This window comes from Rhinatrema bivittatum, chromosome 4 (genome assembly GCF_901001135.1).
Source record: "Rhinatrema bivittatum chromosome 4, aRhiBiv1.1, whole genome shotgun sequence".
NCBI classification, from domain to species: Eukaryota; Metazoa; Chordata; class Amphibia; order Gymnophiona; family Rhinatrematidae; genus Rhinatrema; species Rhinatrema bivittatum.
Window position 1 is genome coordinate 485,893,215 of NC_042618.1, and position 21,903 is coordinate 485,915,117.

At 43.3% G+C, this 21,903-nt stretch overlaps 1 protein-coding gene across 1 annotated transcript in view; it reads right to left on the reverse strand.

Moving 5' to 3' along the window:
* RFX4 (regulatory factor X4) overlaps nucleotides 1-21,903 on the reverse strand; it is a 501,498-nt gene that overhangs the window by 197,343 nt on the left and 282,252 nt on the right. The window contains 1 exon segment of the mRNA XM_029597552.1: nucleotides 12,248-12,367. Within this exon segment, the coding sequence (XP_029453412.1) occupies nucleotides 12,248-12,367 (120 nt within the window).

The following is a 21,903-nucleotide window of genomic DNA, read 5'->3' on the forward strand; positions in this document are numbered from 1 at the left end:
AATCAATTTCCTGGAACTTCGAGCTATACGCTATGCTCTACATGCCTTCAAGGACTGCCTTACAAACAAGTCTGTTCTGATACAAACAGACAACACAGTAGCCATGTGGTACATCAACAAGCAAGGAGGAACAGGCTCATACCTCCTTTGTCAAGAGGCAGCTCAGATATGGGGTTGGGCCTTGAACAACTCCATGTTTCTCAAGGCCACTTATCTGCCAGGCATTCACAATGTAGTGGCGGACAGACTCAGTCGTCAATTCCAACCACACGAATGGTCCCTGGATCCTGCAGTAGTGACCAAGATATTTCAACGTTGGGGACAGCCAACAGTAGACCTCTTTGCATCACATCTGAATCACAAAGTGGACAACTACTGTTTCCTATACAACCTGAACAACAGACCACCCAAGGACGCATTTGCTCGCCCTTGGAACTCAGGCCTTCTCTACGCGTATCCTCCAATACCGCTCATAACCAAAACTCTGGTGAAGCTACAACAGGACAAGGGGACCATGATACTCATAGCCCCACATTGGCCTCGACAAGTATGGTTTCCCACACTGCTAGACCTCTCAGTCAGGGATCCAATTCGTCTAGGACTAGCTCCAACTCTCATAACTCAGGATCAGGGCCGACTGCGCCATCCCAACCTTCAATCCCTGTCCCTGACAGCATGGATGTTGAAAGCTTAATCTTACAACCACTCAATCTTTCATACAATATATCTCATGTGCTTATAGCTTCACGTAAACCTTCCACGCGAAAGAACTATGCTTCCAAGTGGAAGAGGTTCACTTTGTGGAGCAAGCAAAACAACATCAATCCTTTCACTTGCCCTACAAATTCTTTATTGGACTACTTGTACCATCTTTCAGAATCTGGTCTCCAGACTTCATCTATAAGAGTACATTTAAGTGCAATTTCTGCTTACCATAATCAGGTAACAGATGCACCTATCTCGGCACAACCTCTTGTCAAAAGATTTATGAGAGGTTTAACTCATCTCAAACCACCAATTAGACCTCCCGTCACACAATGGGATCTAAATTTGGTTCTATAAAGACTCATGCGCTCTCCTTTTGAGCCCATAGATTCCTGTGATATAAAATTTCTTACATGGAAGACTATCTTCCTCATAGCCATTACATCAGCTAGAAGAGTTAGTGAGTTACAGGCACTTGTCACATATGAGCCTTACATGAAGTTCTTGCATGACAGAGTGGTTCTCCGTACTCATCCAAAATTCCTCCCTATGATAGTCACGGAATTCCACTTAAATCAATCTCTCACCAAGGAGAGAGGGCCTTACACACCTTGGATTGCAAGCGTGCTCTGTCTTTCTACTTAAACCGCACTGCTGTCCATAGGAAATCCAATCAACTCTTTGTTTCCTATGACCCAAACAAACCAGGTAAACCTGTGGGAAAACATACTATATCAAATTGGCTAGCAGATTGCATACAATTTTGTTATGAACAAGCAAGCCTTCCTCTCCAAGGGCGAGTAAAAGCACACTCAGTAAGAGCAATGTCAACTTCAGTAGCACACTACCGTTCAGTGCCAATACTTGACATATGTAAAGCAGCAACGTGGAGTTCTCTTCACACTTTTGCAGCTCATTACTGCTTGGACAAGCAAGGAAGACAAGATTCAGCCTACGGACAATCTGTCTTAAAGAACTTGTTTCCAGCTTAAACCCAACTCCTTCTACATCCAATGTTCTGTGATCTTCGGCTGCCTCACTTTCACCAACAATACTTCAGTGTTGCCTCAATACAAAATTACTCAGCCTCTAGCTTGCTAATCACCCATATGTGAGGACTAGCATCCTGCTTGTCCTGGGATAAAGCAAAATTGTTTACCTTGTAATAGGTGTTATCCCAGGACAGCAGGATGTAGTCGTCACAGAACCCACCCGCCACCTTGCGGAGTTGGGCCGTATACCTTTATTATTTATTTTTGCTAATGCTTTTACTACATACGAGACTGAAGAGAGACACCTGTGGCAGAGAATATCATAGCATGCTGGGCATGCTCAGTGGCCTTACTGGGCCAGTCAAAAGTTTCTAGAAACTTTGACAGAAAGTTTTCCCGCACTAGGGCTCCGCTAGTGACGTCACCCATATGTGAGGACTACATCCTGCTGCCCTGGGATAACACCTATTACAAGGTAAGCAATTTTGCTTTGTGTGTAAACCTATACATTCAGTGACACAATTTATCTATTGCAGGAATGTCTTCCCTATTGCGTGTAAACTTACACATACAGTGACACAAGTTATCCACCCTAGAAATGCCTCCCCTACTGTGGGTAAACTTACACATGTAGTGTCACGATTCACATAGGTTTATCTGCCCCGGGAATGTTTCCTCCTGCGCATAAAGTTCCCTCTGTAGTGCCATGACAAATGGAAGTTTATCTGCCCCTGGAAACATGTCCCCCTATTGCAGGTAATGTTACACTGGTAGTGTCATGATGCATTGAAATTTACCCCCACACACACAAGGGTCAATTTTCTAAAAACCCATTTCTGCAATTAAATTACTGTTGTACCCATGGAAATGCCTTTGAAAGTCACCCTTATAATGAACTGACATTATTACTACAATATACAATAATTTAATTCTCCCTTATTATGAATGGACACTATTACTACACTATATAATAATAAAATCTCCCTTATAATGAATGGAAACTATTACTATAATATATAAAAATAAAATCTCCCTTTTAATGAATGGGCACTATTACTATAATATATAATAATAAAATCTCCCTTATAATGAATGGAAACTATTACTATAATATATAATAATAAAATCTCCCTTATAATGAATGGACATTATTACTATAATATATAATAATAAAATCTCCCTTTTAACGAATGGAAACTATTATTATAATATATAATAATAAAATCTCCCTTATAATGAATGGACATTATTACTATAATATATAATAATAAAATCTCCCTTTTAATGAATGGAAACTATTATTATAATATATAATAATAAAATCTCCCTTATAATGAATGGACACTATTACTATAATATATAATAATAAAATCTCCCTTATAATGAATGGAAACTATTACTATAATATATAATAATAAACTCTCCCTTATAATGAATGGACACTATTATTATAATATATAATAATAAAATCTCCATTATAATGAATGGACACTATTACTATAATATATCATAATAAAATCTCCCTTATAATGAATGGAAACTATTACTATAATATATAATAATAAAATCTCCCTTTTAACGAATGGAAACTATTACTATAATATATAATAATGAAATCTCCCTTATAATGAATGGGCACTATTACTATAATATATAATAATAAAATCTCCCTTATAATGAATGTACACTATTACTATAATATATAATAATAAAATCTCCCTTATAATGAATGGACACTATTGCTATAATATATCATAATAAAATCTCCCTTATAATGAATAGAAACTATTACTATAATATATAATAATAAAATCTCCCTTATAATGAATGGGCACTATTACTATAATATATAATAATTAAATCTCCCTTTTAACGAATGGAAACTATTACTATAATATATAATAATGAAATCTCCCTTATAATGAATGGGCACTATTACTATAATATATAATAATAAAATCTCCCTTATAATGAATGGAAACTATTACTATAATATATAATAAAATCTCCCTTATAATGAATGGGCACTATTACTATAATATATAATAATACAATCTCCCTTATAATGAATGGAGTTAGGCTGCCGATTTTGCGCACGCCAACCCCGGATTTTATAAGATACGTGCGGCTACGCGCCGGTTGCACGAACAAAAGTACGAGCGCACATACTTATTTAAGATCTACCTCATAATGTATAATAATAAAATCTCCCTTATAATGAATGGGCACTATTACTATAGAGGTAGATCTTTAAAAAGTACGCCGGATTTTATAAGATATGCGCGTAGCCACCCATATCTTATAAAATCCGGGGTCGGCGCGCACAAGGCTGCGCAAAAATCGGCAGCCTGCACGCGCCGAGCCGCGCAACCTGCCTCCGTTCCCTCCGAGTCCCCCCACCTTCCCCTCCCTTCCCCTACCTAACCTACCCCCCGGCCCTACCTAAATCCCCCCTCCACCTTTGTTGGGCAAGTTACGCCTGCTTCAAGCAGGCATAAATTGCGCGCGCTGCCTTGCATCCCCCGGCACAGGCCACAGTGCCAGGGGACTCGGGACCGCCCTCCCGGCCCGCCCCCGAACCGTCTCCATGCCCCCTCCTGCCCCTTTTACGAAGCCCCAGGACTTACGCGAGTCCCGGGGCTTTGCACGTGCCGGTGGCCTATGCAAAATAGGCGTGCCGGCGCACGAGTGCCCTGCGCGCGTAAATCCATGAGGATTTACGCGCGCAGGGCTTTTAAAATCTAGCCCATAATGTATAATAATAAAATCTCCCCTATAATGAATGGACACTATTACTATAATACAGCAAATGTTGCTTACCTGTAACAGGTGTTCTCACAGGACAGCAGGATGTTAGTCCTCTCATATGGGTTACATCACAGGATGGAGCCCTGTACAGAAAACTTTTCTGTCAAAGTTTCTATAAAGCCTTGACTGACACTGGCATGCTCAGTGCACTGAGCATGCTGAGCCTGCAGTTATCCCTGTGAACCACAGGTGTCTCCCTCAGTCTCGTCTTATAGCTAAAAGCGCAAGCGAAACTAAAATAAAAGTAAAAACGTATACTGACCCAGTTCCGCAGGATAGTGGGTGGGTTTCGTGAGGACTAACATCTTGCTGTCCTGTGAGAACACCTGTTACAGGTAAGCAACATTTGCTTTCTCACAGGATAAGCAGGATGGTAGTCCTCACATATGGGTGAGTACCGAGCTGAGGATGCCCGAGAGTGCACCAAATGCACCCAAGACGCACGAAGGCGCAATGACGGGGGTGGAATTTGGGACAGATTGCATCCTGAAACCCTTAACGGGTTGGTGGAAGGATGTTGGGTAGTTAAACCTAAAAGAATAGGAGTAGATGGACTGGCCAAAGACGGAGCATGCCGGCCAGTCGTATGTAAGCAATAATGGCTGCGAAGGTATGGAGAGAGCTCCAGGTTGCAGCCTGATAAATATGTACTAGCAGTACCAGCCGAAGGGAAGCTATTGAGGCTGGGATGGATGCAAAAGAGTGTGGTTACACACAGTGTTGTAGTAAAATGCCAGCTTGTTGGTAGAAGAGAAATACAGACTGTCAATTAGGAGGAATAGGTCTGTTTGCCCACTGGAACTCGCAGCTTGTCTCTTGCCACAGAAGGAAAGAGTTAGGTGGAATTCCTATGGAGTGTAGTGCGATCTAAATAGAATGCAAGTGCACTATTACAGTCCAAGGAGTGGAAAAAAAACCCTCTCGCTTTGGTGAGAGAGAAGTGTTGGAAAAATGGGCAGAGTATATTCTGAGTTAGGTGAGATGCAACGTCTACCTTAAGAAGGATATGAAGTTGAATATGTAAAACCAAACGTTCACGGATGAAGGCAGGGTCGGATGAGTATGTAACAAGGTGTGTAACTCACTGACCCTGATGGCAGAAGTGACGTTTATGAGGGAAAGAATTTCCCATGCCAAACTGTGAAATGAGAGGAATGGAAAGGCTCGAACAGAGAATGTATGAGACTTATAAGCATGAGATATAGGTTCCATTCTGTGACTAGTGAAAATAGAGGCGGCTTGATCAGTGGATAATCCATGGTAAGCTGATTCAGAAGGAGTTTACCGTTAATCAGGTATCCCCACTCCCAAACGATACACCAATTGGAACAGAGGTGAACATAAGAACATAAGAACATAAGAAAATGCCATACTGGGTCAGACCAAAGGTCCATCAAGCCCAGCATCCTGTTTCCAACAATGGCCAATCCAGGCCATAAGAACCTGGCAAGTACCCAAAAACTAAGTCTATTCCATGTTACCATTGCTAATGGCAGTGGTTATTCTCTAAGTGAACTTAATAGCAGGTAATGGACTTCTCCTCCAAGAACTTATCCAATCCTTTTTTAAACACAGCTATACTAACTGCACTAACCACATCCTCTGGCAACAAATTCCAGAATTTAATTGTGCGTTGAGTAAAAAAGAACTTTCTCCGATTAGTTTTAAATGTGCCCCATGCTAACTTCATGGAGTGCCCCCTAATCTTTCTACTATCCGAAAGAGTAAATAACCGATTCACATCTACCCGTTCTAGACCTCTCATGATTTTAAACACCTCTATCATATCCCCCCTCAGTCGTCTCTTCTCCAAGCTGAAAAGTCCTAACCTCTTTAGTCTTTCCTCATAGGGGAGTTGTTCCATTCCCCTTATCATTTTGGTAGCTCTTCTCTGTACCTTCTCCATCGCAATTATATCTTTTTTGAGATGCGGCGACCAGAATTGTACACATTATTCAAGGTGCGGTCTCACCATGGAGCGATACAGAGGCATTATGACATTTTCCGTTTTATTCACCATTCCCTTTCTAATAATTCCCAACATTCTGTTTGCTTTTTTGACTGCCGCAGCACACTGTACCGACGATTTCAATGTGTTATCCACTATGACGCCTAGATCTCTTTCTTGGGTGGTAACACCTAATATGGAACCCAACATTGTGTAATTATAGCATGGGTTATTTTTCCCTATATGCATCACCTTGCACTTATCCACATTAAATTTCATCTGCCATTTCGATGCCCAATTTTCCAGTCTCACAAGGTCTTCCTGCAATTTATCACAATCTGTTTGTGATTTAACTACTCTGAACAATTTTGTGTCATCTGCAAATTTGATTTATCTGACTTGTCATATTTCTTTCCAGATCATTTATAAATATATTGAAAAGTAAGGGTCCCAATACAGATCCCCGAGGCACTCCACTGTCCACTCCCTTCCACTGAGAAAATTGACCATTTAATCCTACTCTCTGTTTCCTGTCTTTTAGCCAGTTTGCAATCCATGAAAGGACATCGCCACCTATCCTATGAATTTTTACTTTTCCTAGAAGCCTCTCATGAGGAACTTTGTCAAACGCCTTCTGAAAATCCAAGTATACTACATCTACCGGTTCACCTTTATCCACATGTTTATTAACTCCTTCAAAAAAGTGAAGCAGATTTGTGAGGCAAGACTTGCCCTTGGTAAAGCCATGCTGACTTTGTTCCATTAAACCATATCTTTCTATATGTTCTGTGATTTTGATGTTTAGAACACTTTCCACTATTTTTCCTGGCACTGAAGTCAGGCTAACCGGTCTGTAGTTTCCTGGATCGCCCCTGGAGCCCTTTTTAAATATTGGGGTTACATTTGCTATCCTCCAGTCTTCAGGTACAATGGATGATTTTAATGACAGGTTACAAATTTTTACTAATAGGTCTGAAATTTAATTTTTTAGTTCCTTCAGAACTCTGGGGTGTATACCATCCAGTCCAAGTGATTTACTACCCTTCAGTTTGTCAATCAGGCCTACCACATCTTCTAGGTTCACCGTGATTTGATTCAGTCCATCTGAATCATTACCCATGAAAACCTTCTCCATTGTGGGTACCTCCCCAACATCCTCTTCAGTAAACACCGAAGCAACAATGGCCTTATCTTCTGTAAGTGCCCCTTTAACCCCTCGATCATCTAACGGTCCAACTGACTCCCTCACAGGCTTTCTGCTTTGGATATATTTAAAAAAGTTTTTACTGTGAGTTTTTGCCTCTACAGCCAACTTCTTTTCAATTTCTCTCTTAGCCTGTCTTATCAATGTCTTACATTTATCTTGCCAACATTTATGCTTTATCCTATTTTCTTCTGTTGAATCCTTCTTCCAATTTTTGAATGAAGATCTTTTGGCTAAAACAGCTTCTTTCACCTCCCCTTAATGTACTTACTGCGATATGGAAGCATGGTGACGAGAGATACCATTTTACCTGTGCCTTCTGAAGAAAGTTGGTATTTCTGAGGTCCAGGATGGGCGGAGAATAACTACTTTCTGTTGAAAGAACGAATAATGTAATGAAAACTCCCCAATCCCTCTCCCTCCTGCGCTTTGTAGCGTCTGGGGGAGTATACCGGAAACCTTCATACAAAGTGGGGTGGCCGCTCTGATATCCAGCTAGTTGGGAGACCAGGAGGTGTCCAGCTGGCGGGGCTGATGTAATCTGGATATCATGTAAGCTCCCACGGGAGCATGAACGGTAAAGTCTTACCCGCATTTCTGTGTGCTGTACAAGGAAACATCGAGACCTGTCGTCAGGCTTCGAGGTGGACTTGCACCTGAGGTAGTATTTGCTAGATCTCGGGTTTAGCAGATCAGCGAATGCATCTGGAACTTTGGCTCTGAATTAGGAACCAGAAGCCAGAGCATTAATCAGTACAGAGTCCCACTGCTGAAAGCAGGAGGATGTCCTGATGCAATCCCAAAGAAATGATAGAGACACTAATACGGTTCTTGGAAGGTAGATGACCTAGAACTTTTCGAACCATGTGGTCCGAATTAGAGAACACATATCAATGGGAATGCCGCAAAAGCAGGTACTTACCATCCAACGTGGATCGCCGAAGGATGAGCCGGTGAAGATGGCTGGCTCCGTGGATTTCAGGAGTCATCGAGGGGTAGCCTGTCGGACATAGACGTCCGTCTCAACTCTGATGCCTGGTATGGTGGCGCAGGTAAAAAGGAGACAGGCTGAGCAAGGCTGGTGCTACCACGGTAATTTATGGAAGGCCACAATCCCGCACCGATGTTGGTGGGGCATGCCTCAGGAACAGGGGAGCCATCTTTGGCTCATGAACCCGGCCCTCGTCGCAGCAACTCGATGTCTCGTGACGCCAGTGCAGAATTCTTCGGAACTTGTTCCGGTGTTTCTGGAGCACCAAAGACTGCCAGCACTGTGCGGAACAGTGGCGATGGCAGTGGTGATGTTGCTCAGCCCAGGCATTCTCCAGCACCGAGAAGGATAGCAGCAATGTGCTGGATGGCGTCGATGGCGGATGGTCACCGTGTCAGTGACACTGAGTGCCATGGTACTCGGCCCGGTCTTTCCCCAGCACCGAGGTGGATGCCCTCACTGTCTTGGATGGCAAATGAAGATGGACTGTCAGCATGCCTGCACTGCTCCTGGCACTATGTAGTGTCGTAGGCTAATACGGGGCTTTAATAAGAACACAAAGCATGGAGCACTGTGTTTAGGCAAGGACATTACATGGTGGTGCTATGTTGGTATTGACGGTGTTGATGGCGGCCGAAGTGGCTTCGAGGGTATCGTCAAAAATATATATGAAAAAATGTCGATGAGCCGGGCAGAGCTACGATTACAGTGATGGAAGCACTGACGGTATCGGCATAGGTGTCTATGGAAACGATGTGGCATCGAATAATCAAAAAACATCGTTGGCATCAGAAAAATGATACCGGCATTGACAGAGTCGATGACCGCATCGATAAGAATGTCGAAGACATTGATGGAAACGACATGGGCATCGAAGTCTTCGATTTATGAAGACGGGCGCTGATGGCATCGGTGGCATGACCACGGGCATTGACAGCATCAATTGGATTCACTTGGGCACCAATGGTGTTGATGGCATCGATGCCACCAACATGGGCATTGATGGCACTGACATGGGCACCAAGGGAATCGATGTTGGCATGGATGCCATCGATGGAATTGACATTGGCATCGATGCCACCAGTGGAATCGACATTGCCACCAGTGGAATCGACATTGGCATCGACTGCATCGATGGAATTGACCTGGGCATCGATGTCACTGATGGAATCGATCCAGACATCGATGCCATCGACCTGGGCATTGATTTCATCAATGGAATCGAGCCTGGCATCAATGCCAGCAGTGGAATCGACCCTGGCATGGATGCCACCGATAGACTTGACCTGCGCATCGATGCCATGGACCAAGGCATCAATGGAAATGTCCAGGGCATCGATGACCGATAAAATAAAGGATGGCGTCGATGGAAATGGCCCTGGCATTAATGGATGTGCCCTGGGCGATGGTGGCATCGACCCAGGCATGGATGGCACCAATGAGGCAAAGATGTGGTTGCTGGCATCCATCTGGGCAATGATGGCACTGATGAAACCCAAGGAAAACTCCATGGATGAAAAACATGGATGGCACTGATAGAAACGATGCAGGGACCGATGGCATCAGTGTACTGTGGGGGGAGGGGTACCGATGGCATCTAAGAATCCAGGATGGTCTGAAGGGGTACCGACGGTAGCAATGGGGCATCGACTGCGTGAGGGTACCGAAGAAATCGAAGGACCTGAATCTACAGGGGCCCTGGCGGCAACGGAAACCATGGAAGTCCCTATCCCACTAGCGCTAATAACCAGGCAGAGTGTCACAGAGGGACACTCACAGGCTATGTGTGGCTAACTGAAAACATAGGGAGAGGGAAGGCAGCAGTCGGTTAGCAGGCCAGTGAGGTGACAGGAATCAACCGAAAAACGGCATAGTACTCACCGAGCATCGAATAAATGTACGCGAAGGGAGACCCATGCAGGGAAAAAGTGTTTGTGAAGTAAAAGTTTAAGTGTTTCTGTGTGGAAAAAGTGTTAGAATGTCTCACAGAGCTCCTAACCGCTATGCTTACTGCAGAGCGGAAAAAAGAAGACTGAGGGAGACACCTGTGGTTCACAGGGATAACTGCAGGCTGAGCATGCTCAGTGCACTCAGTGTGCCAGTGTCAGTCAAAGCTTTATAGAAACTTTGACAGAAATGTTTTCCATACAGGGCTCCATCCTGTGATGTCACCCATATGTGAGGACTACCATCCTGCTTGTCCTGTGAGAAATAATAATAACATCTCCCTTATAATGAATGGGCACTCTTACTATAATATATAATAATAAAATCTCCCTTATAATGAATGGACACTATTACTATAATATATCGTAATAAAATCTCTCTTATAATGAATGGAAACTATTACTATAATATATAATAATTAAATCTCCCTTATAATGAATGGGCTGTATTACTATAATATATAATAATAAAAACTCCCTTATAATGAATGGACACGATTACTATAATATATAATAATAAAATCTCCCTTATAATGAATGGACACTATTACTATAATTTAATAAAATCTCCCTTATAATGAATGGAAACTATTACTATAATATATAATAATAAAATCTCCCTTATAATGAATGGGCAGTATTACTATAATATATAATAATAAAATCTCCTGTATAATGAATGGACACTATTACTATAATATATAATAATAAAATCTCCCTTATAATGAATGGGCAGTATTACTATAATATATAATAATAAAATCTCCCTTTAATGAATGGGCAGTATTACTATAATATATAATAATAAAATCTCCCTTATAATGAATGGGCAATATTACTATAATATATAATAATAAAATCTCCCTTATAATGAATGGAAACTATTACTATAATATATAATAATAAAATCTCCCTTATAATGAATGGGCAGTATTACTATAATATATAATAATAAAATCTCCTGTATAATGAATGGACACTATTACTATAATATATAATAATAAAATCTCCCTTATAATGAATGGGCAGTATTACTATAATATATAATAATAAAATCTCCCTTTAATGAATGGGCAGTATTACTATAATATATAATAATAAAATCTCCCTTATAATGAATGGGCAATATTACTATAATATATAATAATAAAATCTCCCGTATAATGAATGGGCACTTTTATTTATTTTATTTTTATTTTATTTTATTTTTATTTTATTTAGGAGCCTTCCCAGACCCCTAGACTAGCTGTTTTTCAGTCATTTCATATTAATACATAAACTAGCAGAATGTCACATAATCATGTTATAATGCTAGAGTTAATCTCTAGAGGTTGGCTTCAAGCCCCTTCTCTCTGTTTTTATCTACCTACATTGGTTTCTCCTATTCTTTACTTCCAACTCCCAGTTGCTCACCCTTGTTATAATGTAACTTTTTCTCTACTCCCACTCTGTCTCCTCTAATTGAGGTATTGACTTGTTATAGTTAAGAGCTATTGTTATGTTGTTGTTTTCTGTTATTGTTAACAAGCTATTGTTCTATGTAAACCGAGTTGATTTGATCTGTATCAAGAAAGTCGGTATATAAAAACCCCTAAATAATAATAAAATAATTATAATTATAATATATAACAATGGCAGCACAAGCAGCCTTACCAGTGCTTCCTTCCCCTTTCATAGTCCTCATTAGCTCATTGGCCCTCTCCTGGAAATGAAGGGACTCCAGCAGATACAGCACATAATCGTCAAACATCAGGTGAATCAGGTGAAACGAACCTGGGACCCAAAGAAACAAAGAAAGAGAATTAGTTCCCAGTCAGATAAACAAATACATCCAGACAATCCCATAGCCAGTCATGTTTTCAGAGCTTTCCCAATGAATCTGCATGAAATAAATTTGCATACATTGGAGACCCCGTATCTGCAGATTTATCTCGTATATATTTGTTCTGGAGAGCCTGAAAACCTGAGCAGGTGTGAGGCCATCAGGTTTGGGAAGTCTTGCACTAACATCATTGGAACCCATACCCATGGTGACTACTAATGAAGTATAAATGAGGAAAACAGAAAAATTCATACTCTTTGAACATTGCCCAGGATAAAAAAGTGCCCACTCTTAGGGCCTCATTTTCCAATATTGCATTGCTAATAAACATGTGTATAGCAAATTGCGATATCAGCTATGCAAGGTATACTATTAGCCCAATTTGGGCTACATTGCCAGTATATATTGTGGTTCACAATGGAGAGAGAGAGAGAGAGAGAGAGAGAGAGAGAGAGAGAGAGAGAGACTTGCTATAGTGCCTCCTCCCTAGACAGGTATTTGTATTAGGGATGTGAATCGTGTCCTCGATCGTCTTAACGATCGATTTCGGCTGGGAGGGGGAGGGAATCGTATTGTTGCCGTTTGGGGGGGTAAAATATCGTGAAAAATCGTGAAAAATCGTTAAAAAATCGAAAAATCGAAAAATCGAAAAACCGGCACATTAAAACCCCCTAAAAACCCACCCCCGACCCTTTAAATTAAATCCCCCACCCTCCCGAACCCCCCCCCCAAATAACTTAAATAACCTGCTGGTCCAGCGGCGGTCCGGAACGGCAGCGGTCCGGAACGGGCTCCTGCTCCTGCATCTTGTCGTCTTCGGCCGGCGCCATTTTCCAAAATGGCGCCGAAAAATGGCGGCGGCCATAGACGAAAAAGATTGGACGGCAGGAGGTCCTTCCGGACCCCCGCTGGACTTTTGGCAAGTCTCGTGGGGGTCAGGAGGCCCCCCACAAGCTGGCCAAAAGTTCCTGGAGGTCCAGCGGGGGTCAGGGAGCGATTTCCCGCCGCGAATCGTTTTCGTACGGAAAATGGCGCCGGCAGGAGATCGACTGCAGGAGGTCGTTCAGCGAGGCGCCGGAACCCTCGCTGAACGACCTCCTGCAGTCGATCTCCTGCCGGCGCCATTTTCCGTACGAAAAAGATTTGCGGCGGGAAATCGCTCCCTGACCCCCGCTGGACCTCCAGGAACTTTTGGCCAGCTTGTGGGGGGCCTCCTGACCCCCACGAGACTTGCCAAAAGTCCAGCGGGGGTCCGGAAGGACCTCCTGCCGTCCAATCTTTTTCGTCTATGGCCGCCGCCATTTTTCGGCGCCATTTTGGAAAATGGCGCCGGCCGAAGACGACAAGATGCAGGAGCAGGAGCCCGTTCCAGACCGCTGCCGTTCCGGACCGCCGCTGGACCCGCAGGTTATTTAAGTTATTTGGGGGGGGTTCGGGAGGGTGGGGGATTTAATTTAAAGGGTCGGGGGTGGGTTTTAGGGGGTTTTAGTGTGCCGGCTCACGATTCTAACGATTTATAACGATAAATCGTTAGAATCTGTATTGTATTGTGTTCCATAACGGTTTAAGACGATATTAAAATTATCGGACGATAATTTTAATCGTCCTAAAACGATTCACATCCCTAATTTGTATCCCTATGGGAGGCCCACCTAGTAACTCGAGATGGGGTTTAGGTATGAGTGTAGGGGGTTAGGGGCCACTTTGACATTCAACGTGAGATGTACGAACAGAACAGTGGTCTCTTGTGAAGATTTGCTGGTCTTCGGAGTGAGGAAACTCACTCTAAGATGAGATTTGGGCAGTGTTCTCTCCACCTAGCTTGTTGTTGCCCAGGTAGAGTGTCCATCAAGCTAGGTTGAGAGAACATTGCCCAAATCTCATCTTGGAGTGAGTTTCCTCACTCCGACGGCCAGCAAATCTTCACAAGAGACCACTGTTCTGTTCGGACGTGTCACATAGAATGTCAAAGTGGCCCCCAACCCCCTACACTCATACCTAAACCCCACCTTGAGTTACTAGGTGGGCCTCCGATAGGGATACAAATACCTGTCTAGGGAGGAGGCACTATAGCAAGTCTCTCTCTCTCTCTCTCTCTCTCTCTCTCTCTCTCTCTCTCAATATAGAGCTAGTGATAGTGCAGACCCTTCAGGTGAAGACAACACCCTTGGTGAACCTGTCCAAAGCAGATAATGTACTGCTATTTTTATGCCAAATACACTGTACTGAAATCTGTAGGGCAAACAAATGCATTTGTAGTATCAAACGTCCTCTTCCCAAGAAAAAATTAGACTGTACCGATTATCTTGTAATTTGTTTCTTGCCATCAAGTAGCAGCATGTGCTGCTGTTCTAACTTCAGTAAAATTAAACGCTCTATCAACTGCTTTGTAGTATGATCATTTTAGGCATTCTCTACAAATCTTTGCCTAAAAAGCAAATAAAAGTGTTTTACATCAGCCTTACCAAAAATTAATGTAAATTTATACCTAGCAAAAAACCCTTCAGAATACTACAACCCCCTTCTATGACCCCAAAAAATGCCTACTCTTCCAGAGTGTTAGCGTGCAACCCTGTTCAAAATGCTGCTATGCACAGTATGCAGTTACCATTTGCAGATCATTTACAAATATACTGAAAAGCACCAGTCCCTGAGGCACTCCACTGTTTACTTTTTCCACTGAGAAAACAGATCATTTAATCCTATTCTGTTTCCTGTCTTCTAAGCAGTTTACAATCCTCAAAATGACATCACCTCCTATCCCATGACTTTTTAATTTTCCTAGAAGCTTCTCATGAGGGACTTTGTCAAACTCCTTCTGAAAATACAAATACACTACATCTGCTGGCTCACCTTTATCCATATGTTTATTAACCCCTTCAAAAAAAATGAAGCAGATTTGTGAGGCAAGACTTCCCTTGGTAAATCCATGCTGGCTGTGTTCCATTAAACCATGACTTTCTATATGTTCTGTGATTTTGATCTTTAGAATAGTTTCCACTAATTTTCCCAGCAGTGAAGTCAGACTCACTGGTCTATAGTTTCCCGGATCACCCCTGGAGCCCTTTTTAAATATTGGGTTTACATTGTCCACCCTACAGCTTTCAGGTACAATGGATGATTTTATTGATAGGTTACAAAGGTTACTGTTGCATCGGAGGTGGACCCTTGGGCTGAGGTGGGATTGACGCAACCCATAGGCAGGGACCTACGGGTCCCCATTGTCAGCAGGTGGAGTGGGCTGAAGCTGGAGGCCACTGGAGCTTCACCTATACCAGCCCTTGTTCCCCTCGGGTTGAGCCTTTGGGTGCTGGGGCCGGCAGGACTTAGGTGGGCCTCAGTGTTAACTAGGGATGATAGAGAGTTCAGCCCAGAGACAACAGCCGGTAGATGCGTAGTCCTATCCTGGACAGGATTCCGTACGGGAACTTGGGCACCAATGAAACAATAGGTGGTTGGTGGTGCCCAAGCAAAAGGAGACCTTAGTCTAGAAAGTCCAAGTCCAGAGAATAGGCAAGGAGTGGCGTCACTGACAGGCAGGGATCAGAGCCAGTGGCAAATAGAAGTTGTGGCAAATGGTGTAAACTCTGGACACAGGAGAGTCTGTAGCGTAGTCGTTCAAAGCAATGGTCAGGGCACGGAGAAGCAGACATAGTCAATCAAAGCCCAGGCCAGGGCTTTCCCGTCTAAAAGAGACAGTGTGTAAGTGGTTTTGGAGACCACGTCTAGGAAGTAGGTAGGCGGCAATGAAAAGTGCATACAACATTGATTCAGAAAGCCCCTACATAACAGGGGACCATGGGACATTATAAGTTTACATTTTACTGATGTCTCTTAAATCTTTTCTGTATATGATGTAGATATTCCTCTAAATGAGAGCTTATTACTGTTTACAGTGAGCTCTGCTGATATTTTTTTTAAAAGAGATGGAGAAACAGTATTATGTTTACATTTTTTTGATATCTGTTGAAGTGCTTTTTGCTCATGGTGTAGTTTTTCAACTAAAATATTATTTGCAATGCTAATGTCCATTGTATGTATTATTTATCTAAAGGGATATGTTTTTATTGGATTATGTATGCTTGATAATGTGGATGAATGGGATATGGATGTAGAGTGAAAGGTTTATTTTATTTTATTGAGATTTATGATAAGTTATGGCACTATATTTAAAGAAGGAATGTTTACATAAAGGAGACAATGTAAGATAATATATAGTGGGGTTCAATCATTAGACTTTAGGATTGTATCTGATTTTATTGTCCCCTATCTGTAATATATTAGCATATGTGCCAGTAATATTATACTACACACACATATATATACTGGAATCAGAGGCGGGGAAGTCTGCCTAAGTTACAACTGACAGCCAAATTAATAAACACGATAAGTAAGATCAACAGGGCCATAACCTGAGTAAAGGAATCATCTATCAATATGATGGAGATAAACTGGATACAATATTGTGTAGAAAAATTCATTATTCTTTATCTATGTCCAATCAGGGAGCACTGAGAGGAGAGGATAACCTTGCTGGTGGCTGAAAGGAATCAGTAAGTTTTCCTTGGGAAATTTATTTTATTTTTTTTTTAAGTATTGGGGAGAAGTAAACTATTGGGGGCTGATTTTAAGAGCCCTACATGTGTAAATCCTGATGATTTACACATGTAGGGGGTTAATGCGGGCCGGGCCTATTTTATAAAGCCCCGGGACGCGTCTAAGTCCCGGAGCTTTTCAAAAGGGATGGTCCGGGGACGGGGCCATTTGCTGCTGTGTCGGAGGATTGCGTGCCGGCAGGCTGCCGGTGTGTGCAACCTGTGCCTGCATCCAGGCAGGCGCAAAAGGTGAAACAAATATTTTGGGGGGGATACGTTAGGGTTAGGGGGTAGAAAGGTTAGGGGAAGGGGTGGGAAGGTCAGACTAGGGGGTAGGGAACGGGGGAAGCCTGCGGGCATCGGCATGCGCAGGGTGCACAATTGTGCACCCCCTTGCGCGCGCTGACCCCCAATTTTATAACGTGTGCGCATATTATAAAATTGGACGTACATGTGTGCGCGCCGGGTAGCACGCGCACATATACGCCCGTGCGTATGTTTGAAAATTCACCCCTTGCAGTATATTATTTTGTGTGTTTGTGTGTTTGTGCTTTTAATAATCAGTAAGGAAGCTAATAAACAGAAGTTTGCGTGTTTGGAACCAGACTGCTGGCGTTAACCTTTAAAAAGGAGATAGAGCAGCTTTTAAACTAGAACAAAGGGGAAAGCTGACAGTCGCTCAGCAGCGCATGGTTCGGAGAAAGGTATCTTCAAAGGATACTAATGATGCATTAGAATTAGGGCATCCCGACAGTGAGGTTCCAATAATTAGAAAAGTAGTCCAAGTGCCTGTAACTGAAAACTCACCTGAGCTAAAAAATTCTAACTTATCCCTATCAATTAAAAAGCAGAATAAAAATACAAACAAAAAACAAACTTTGAAATGTTTGTATGCTAATGCCAGACGTCTAAGAAGTAAGATGGGAGAATTAGAATGTATAGCAGTGAATGATGACATAGACTTAATTGGCATCTCAGAGACATGGTGGAAGGAGGATAACCAATGGGACAGTGCTATACCGGGGTACAAATTATATCGCAATGACAGAGAGGAGCAGTCGGGAGGAGGTGTGGTGCTTTATGTCGGGGATGGCATAGAGTCCAACAGGATAAATATCCTGCATGAGACTAAATGCACAACCAAATCTTTATGGGTAAAAATCCCTTGTGTGTCGGGGAAGACTATAGTGATAGGGGTATACTACCGTCCACCTGGTCAAGATGGTGAGACGGACAGTGAAATGCTAAGAGAAATTAGGGAAGCTAACCAAATTGGTAGTGCAGTAATAATGGGAGACTTCAATTACCCCAAAATAGACTGGGTAAATGTATCATCGGGACACGCTAGAGAGAAACAGTTCCTGGATGGAATAAATGACAGCTTTATGGAACAATTGGTTCAGGAACTGATGAGAGAGGGAGCAATTTTAGATATAATTCTCAGTGGAGCACAGGATTTGTTGTGAGAGGTAATGGCGGTGGGGCCGCTTGGCAATAGTTTCTTTTTTTAAAAATCTAGATTTATATTCTGCTTGTCATACTTTTTTTTCAGCACTTCAAAATGGATTACATTCAGGTCATAATATGATCAAATTTGAATTAATGACTGGAAGTAAGCAAAACCACGGCTCTCGTGCTAAACTTTCAAAAGGGAAACTTTAAGAAATTGAGAAAAATAGTTAGAAAAAAAATGAAAGGAGCAGCTACAAAGGTAAAAAGTGTGCAAGAGGCGTGGTCTTTGTTAAAAAATACCATCCTAGAAGCACAATCCAGATGTATTCCACACCTTAAGAAAGTTGGTGTTGCGCCCGGTCACAGATGGCTGCAACCTCTCATGCTCACTTCTTTTCTTGCTACTTCATCAATCCTCGGAAGAGTGGCGACCTCAGCCAGCGAACGCCGACCTCCCTGGCGTCCCCGGTACGGTGTGGGCGATGCCGACCGCCATCTTGTTCCTGCAATCATCTAGCGCGCGCACGGTCCGTCTTTAGTACTCGTCATGGCAGGAACCTCGGGGGTGTCCCCTCTGCATGATGTCACCACCTTGTTGTATTTAAGTTGACTGGCCCAACTCTCAGACAAGTTAGCAAAGAGTTTTCCTCATTGCTGAATCTGCTTCTCCTTGGACTTCCTCTTCCTGTCTTGGTGGGGAACGCTCTGAGTACCTGCTCCTCGGGGGCTCTTCCGCGTTCCTAGACTATCTGCTCCTCAGAAGGCCTTCCTGCCTTGTCCTTCTGGAACCAAGCCTTGTGAGTTCATCTCGCTTCATCTCTTCCAAAGCCTTGCTGGAATTCTCTCTGCGGTATACCCCGAGCCTCGGGCCACTACCGAATTCTCACCAGCAGGATTCGCTCCATCTACCCTGCAGGAAGATTGCTGTTTTCTCTTCAAGTTCTTCTGGGCTCCAGGACCTCAGCACCGTCTGCCTTGTATAGTCATCCTCGGCGTACCCCACGCTGCGGGCCACTACCGAACTGTCTTATCTGAGGTACCTTCCTGGGTTCGTCCTTCAACTAAGAACTGTACTTTGATTACAGTACCCACTCCACAGGTTCTGCTCAAGACTACACCTTTACTGCATTGCCCGCTCCACGGGTTATGCTCTCTCTTTCTTCCATAATAAAGTCTATACTACAGGTGTGTCCTAGCTACTGAGACCACGCCTACCGGCAGTGAGACCCACAGGGCTACTCCCTGTGGGCGGTGACACCTCTCACTCCGACCCATGGTTCACATCCATACCAAAACATAACAGATTGCTAACTCCATGGACCTGGCTCAGGTCTCAGCCTTCCAGGCCATTCCTGGCCTGGCCCAGTGACTCTCCAAACAACAAAGGACACTAGAAACTTTGGCAAATGCTCTTGGCTAGACTGTGCCTCGATGCCTGACAAACTCCCTGCCAGTTCACAGGCATTGCCTATATGGCACTCTGTACCACTGCCAGCACATACACGTTTTACAGGTGATCCCCTGTTATGTAGGGGCTTTCTGAATCAGTGCTGTATGCACTTTTCATTGCAGCCTACCTACTTCCTAGACGTGGTGTCCAAAACCACGTACATAATGTCTCTTTTAGACGGGAAAGCCCTGGCCTGGGCATCACCTCTTTGGGAGTGTAATGATCCACTTTTGAAAGACTTAACTGGCTTCCTTGCTCTCTTTCGTTCTGTATTTGATGACCCCGCTTGCAAGACTGTTGCCGGATCTGCACTCCTGCATCTCCAACAAGGTAATAAACCTTTGACCGATTACATCATGGAATTCAAAACCCTGTCCTCTGAACTACATTGGGACCTGGGTTGTCTACGGGCTATCTTCTGGAAGGCCTTAACTTTTGTATTAAAGACGAGTTAGCAGCACGTGAACTTTCTGATCACCTGGACTCTCTCATTGACCTAGCTGGATGAATTGAGCATCGTCTACGTGAACGGTCACAGAAGCTTAAAAGTCCCAAGAAGATACCAATTACCCAGACTACGCCAGCACCCTGCATAGAGGAAGAGGAATCTATGCAGTTGGGCCATAGTCATCTTTCAGCTAAAGAAAGACATCACTGGAGAAGACTAGGCCTCTGCATGTACTGTGGTCAACCAGGCCACACTGTGCCTACCTGTCCTATCTGTCTGGGAAACTCGCAGACCTAGGATCCACCGGAGGACTCCTCCTAGGTCTAATATCTCCATCTCCTCCACTGACCCTACCGGTCGCTATCACTTCAGACACCCTTGAGTTCCACACATTAGCCTTAGTGGATTCAGGTGCAGGTGGGAACTTTATTCTTAAACAACTTGTGGAGCACCTATGAATTCCCACTGTTCTGACAGCCACACTGCTGCTTTTGTCCTCCATCCATGGCAAACCATTGCCTGGAAAGGTCTCGCTTTCCACTCAACCTATTCGTCTCCGCACGGGTTCCCTCCACACAGAGACCATCTTGTTTTTAGTTCTAGATAAAGCAATACACCTGGTGGTACTTGGATTACCGTGGCTACAGTTGCATCACCTCAATTTGACTGGAGTACCCTACAATTATCCCTATGGGGAGAATCTTGCCATGGGAGATGTCTCAAGGTTGTGATTCCTATGCCATGCATGACCACTACTGCTTCGCTGCTGGGCCTACTTCCACAGTATTCAGCTTATCAAGATGTATCCTCCAAGAAAGCGGCAGACACCTTACCACCTCACCGATCCTTTGACTGCGCCATCAATCTACTACCCGATGCTGAGCCTCCCAGAGGAAGGGTGTACCCACTGTCTCTCTCAGAGACCAAAGCAATGTCCTCCTACATCCAAGAGAACTTGGCGAAGGATTTTATTAGCCTGTCTAAGTCTCCTGCTGGGGCTGGGTACTTTTTCGTGGCTAAGAAGGATGGCTCCCTTCGCCCATGTATAGACTACCGTGGTCTGAACAAGATCACTATAAAGGATCGCTACCCATTACCATTGATCTCCAAACTATTTGATAGGCTTCAAGGAGCCAAAATATTCACAAAGTTGGACCTCAGAGGAGCTTACAAATTGGTCCGAATCCGCCGAGGCGATGAATGGATGACAGCATTTAATATCCGTGATGGCTATTTTGATTATTTAGTTATGCCCTTTGGTCTTTGGAACGCCCCGGCCGTGTTTCAAAACATGATGAATGAAATCTTCAGGGACCTACTTTACACCTGCGTAGTAGTTTATCTTGATGATACACTGGTGTTTTCCCAGAACCTCCAAGACCATCAATTAGATGTCATCAAGGTTCTCCAGAGATTGAGAGACCATCACTTATATGCCAAATTGGAGAAATGCTCCTTCCATCTAGAATCCGTTCTCTTTTTGGGCTACATGGTGTCCAGTTGGGGTTTTCAGATGGACCCACAGAAGAACCAAAAGCATTC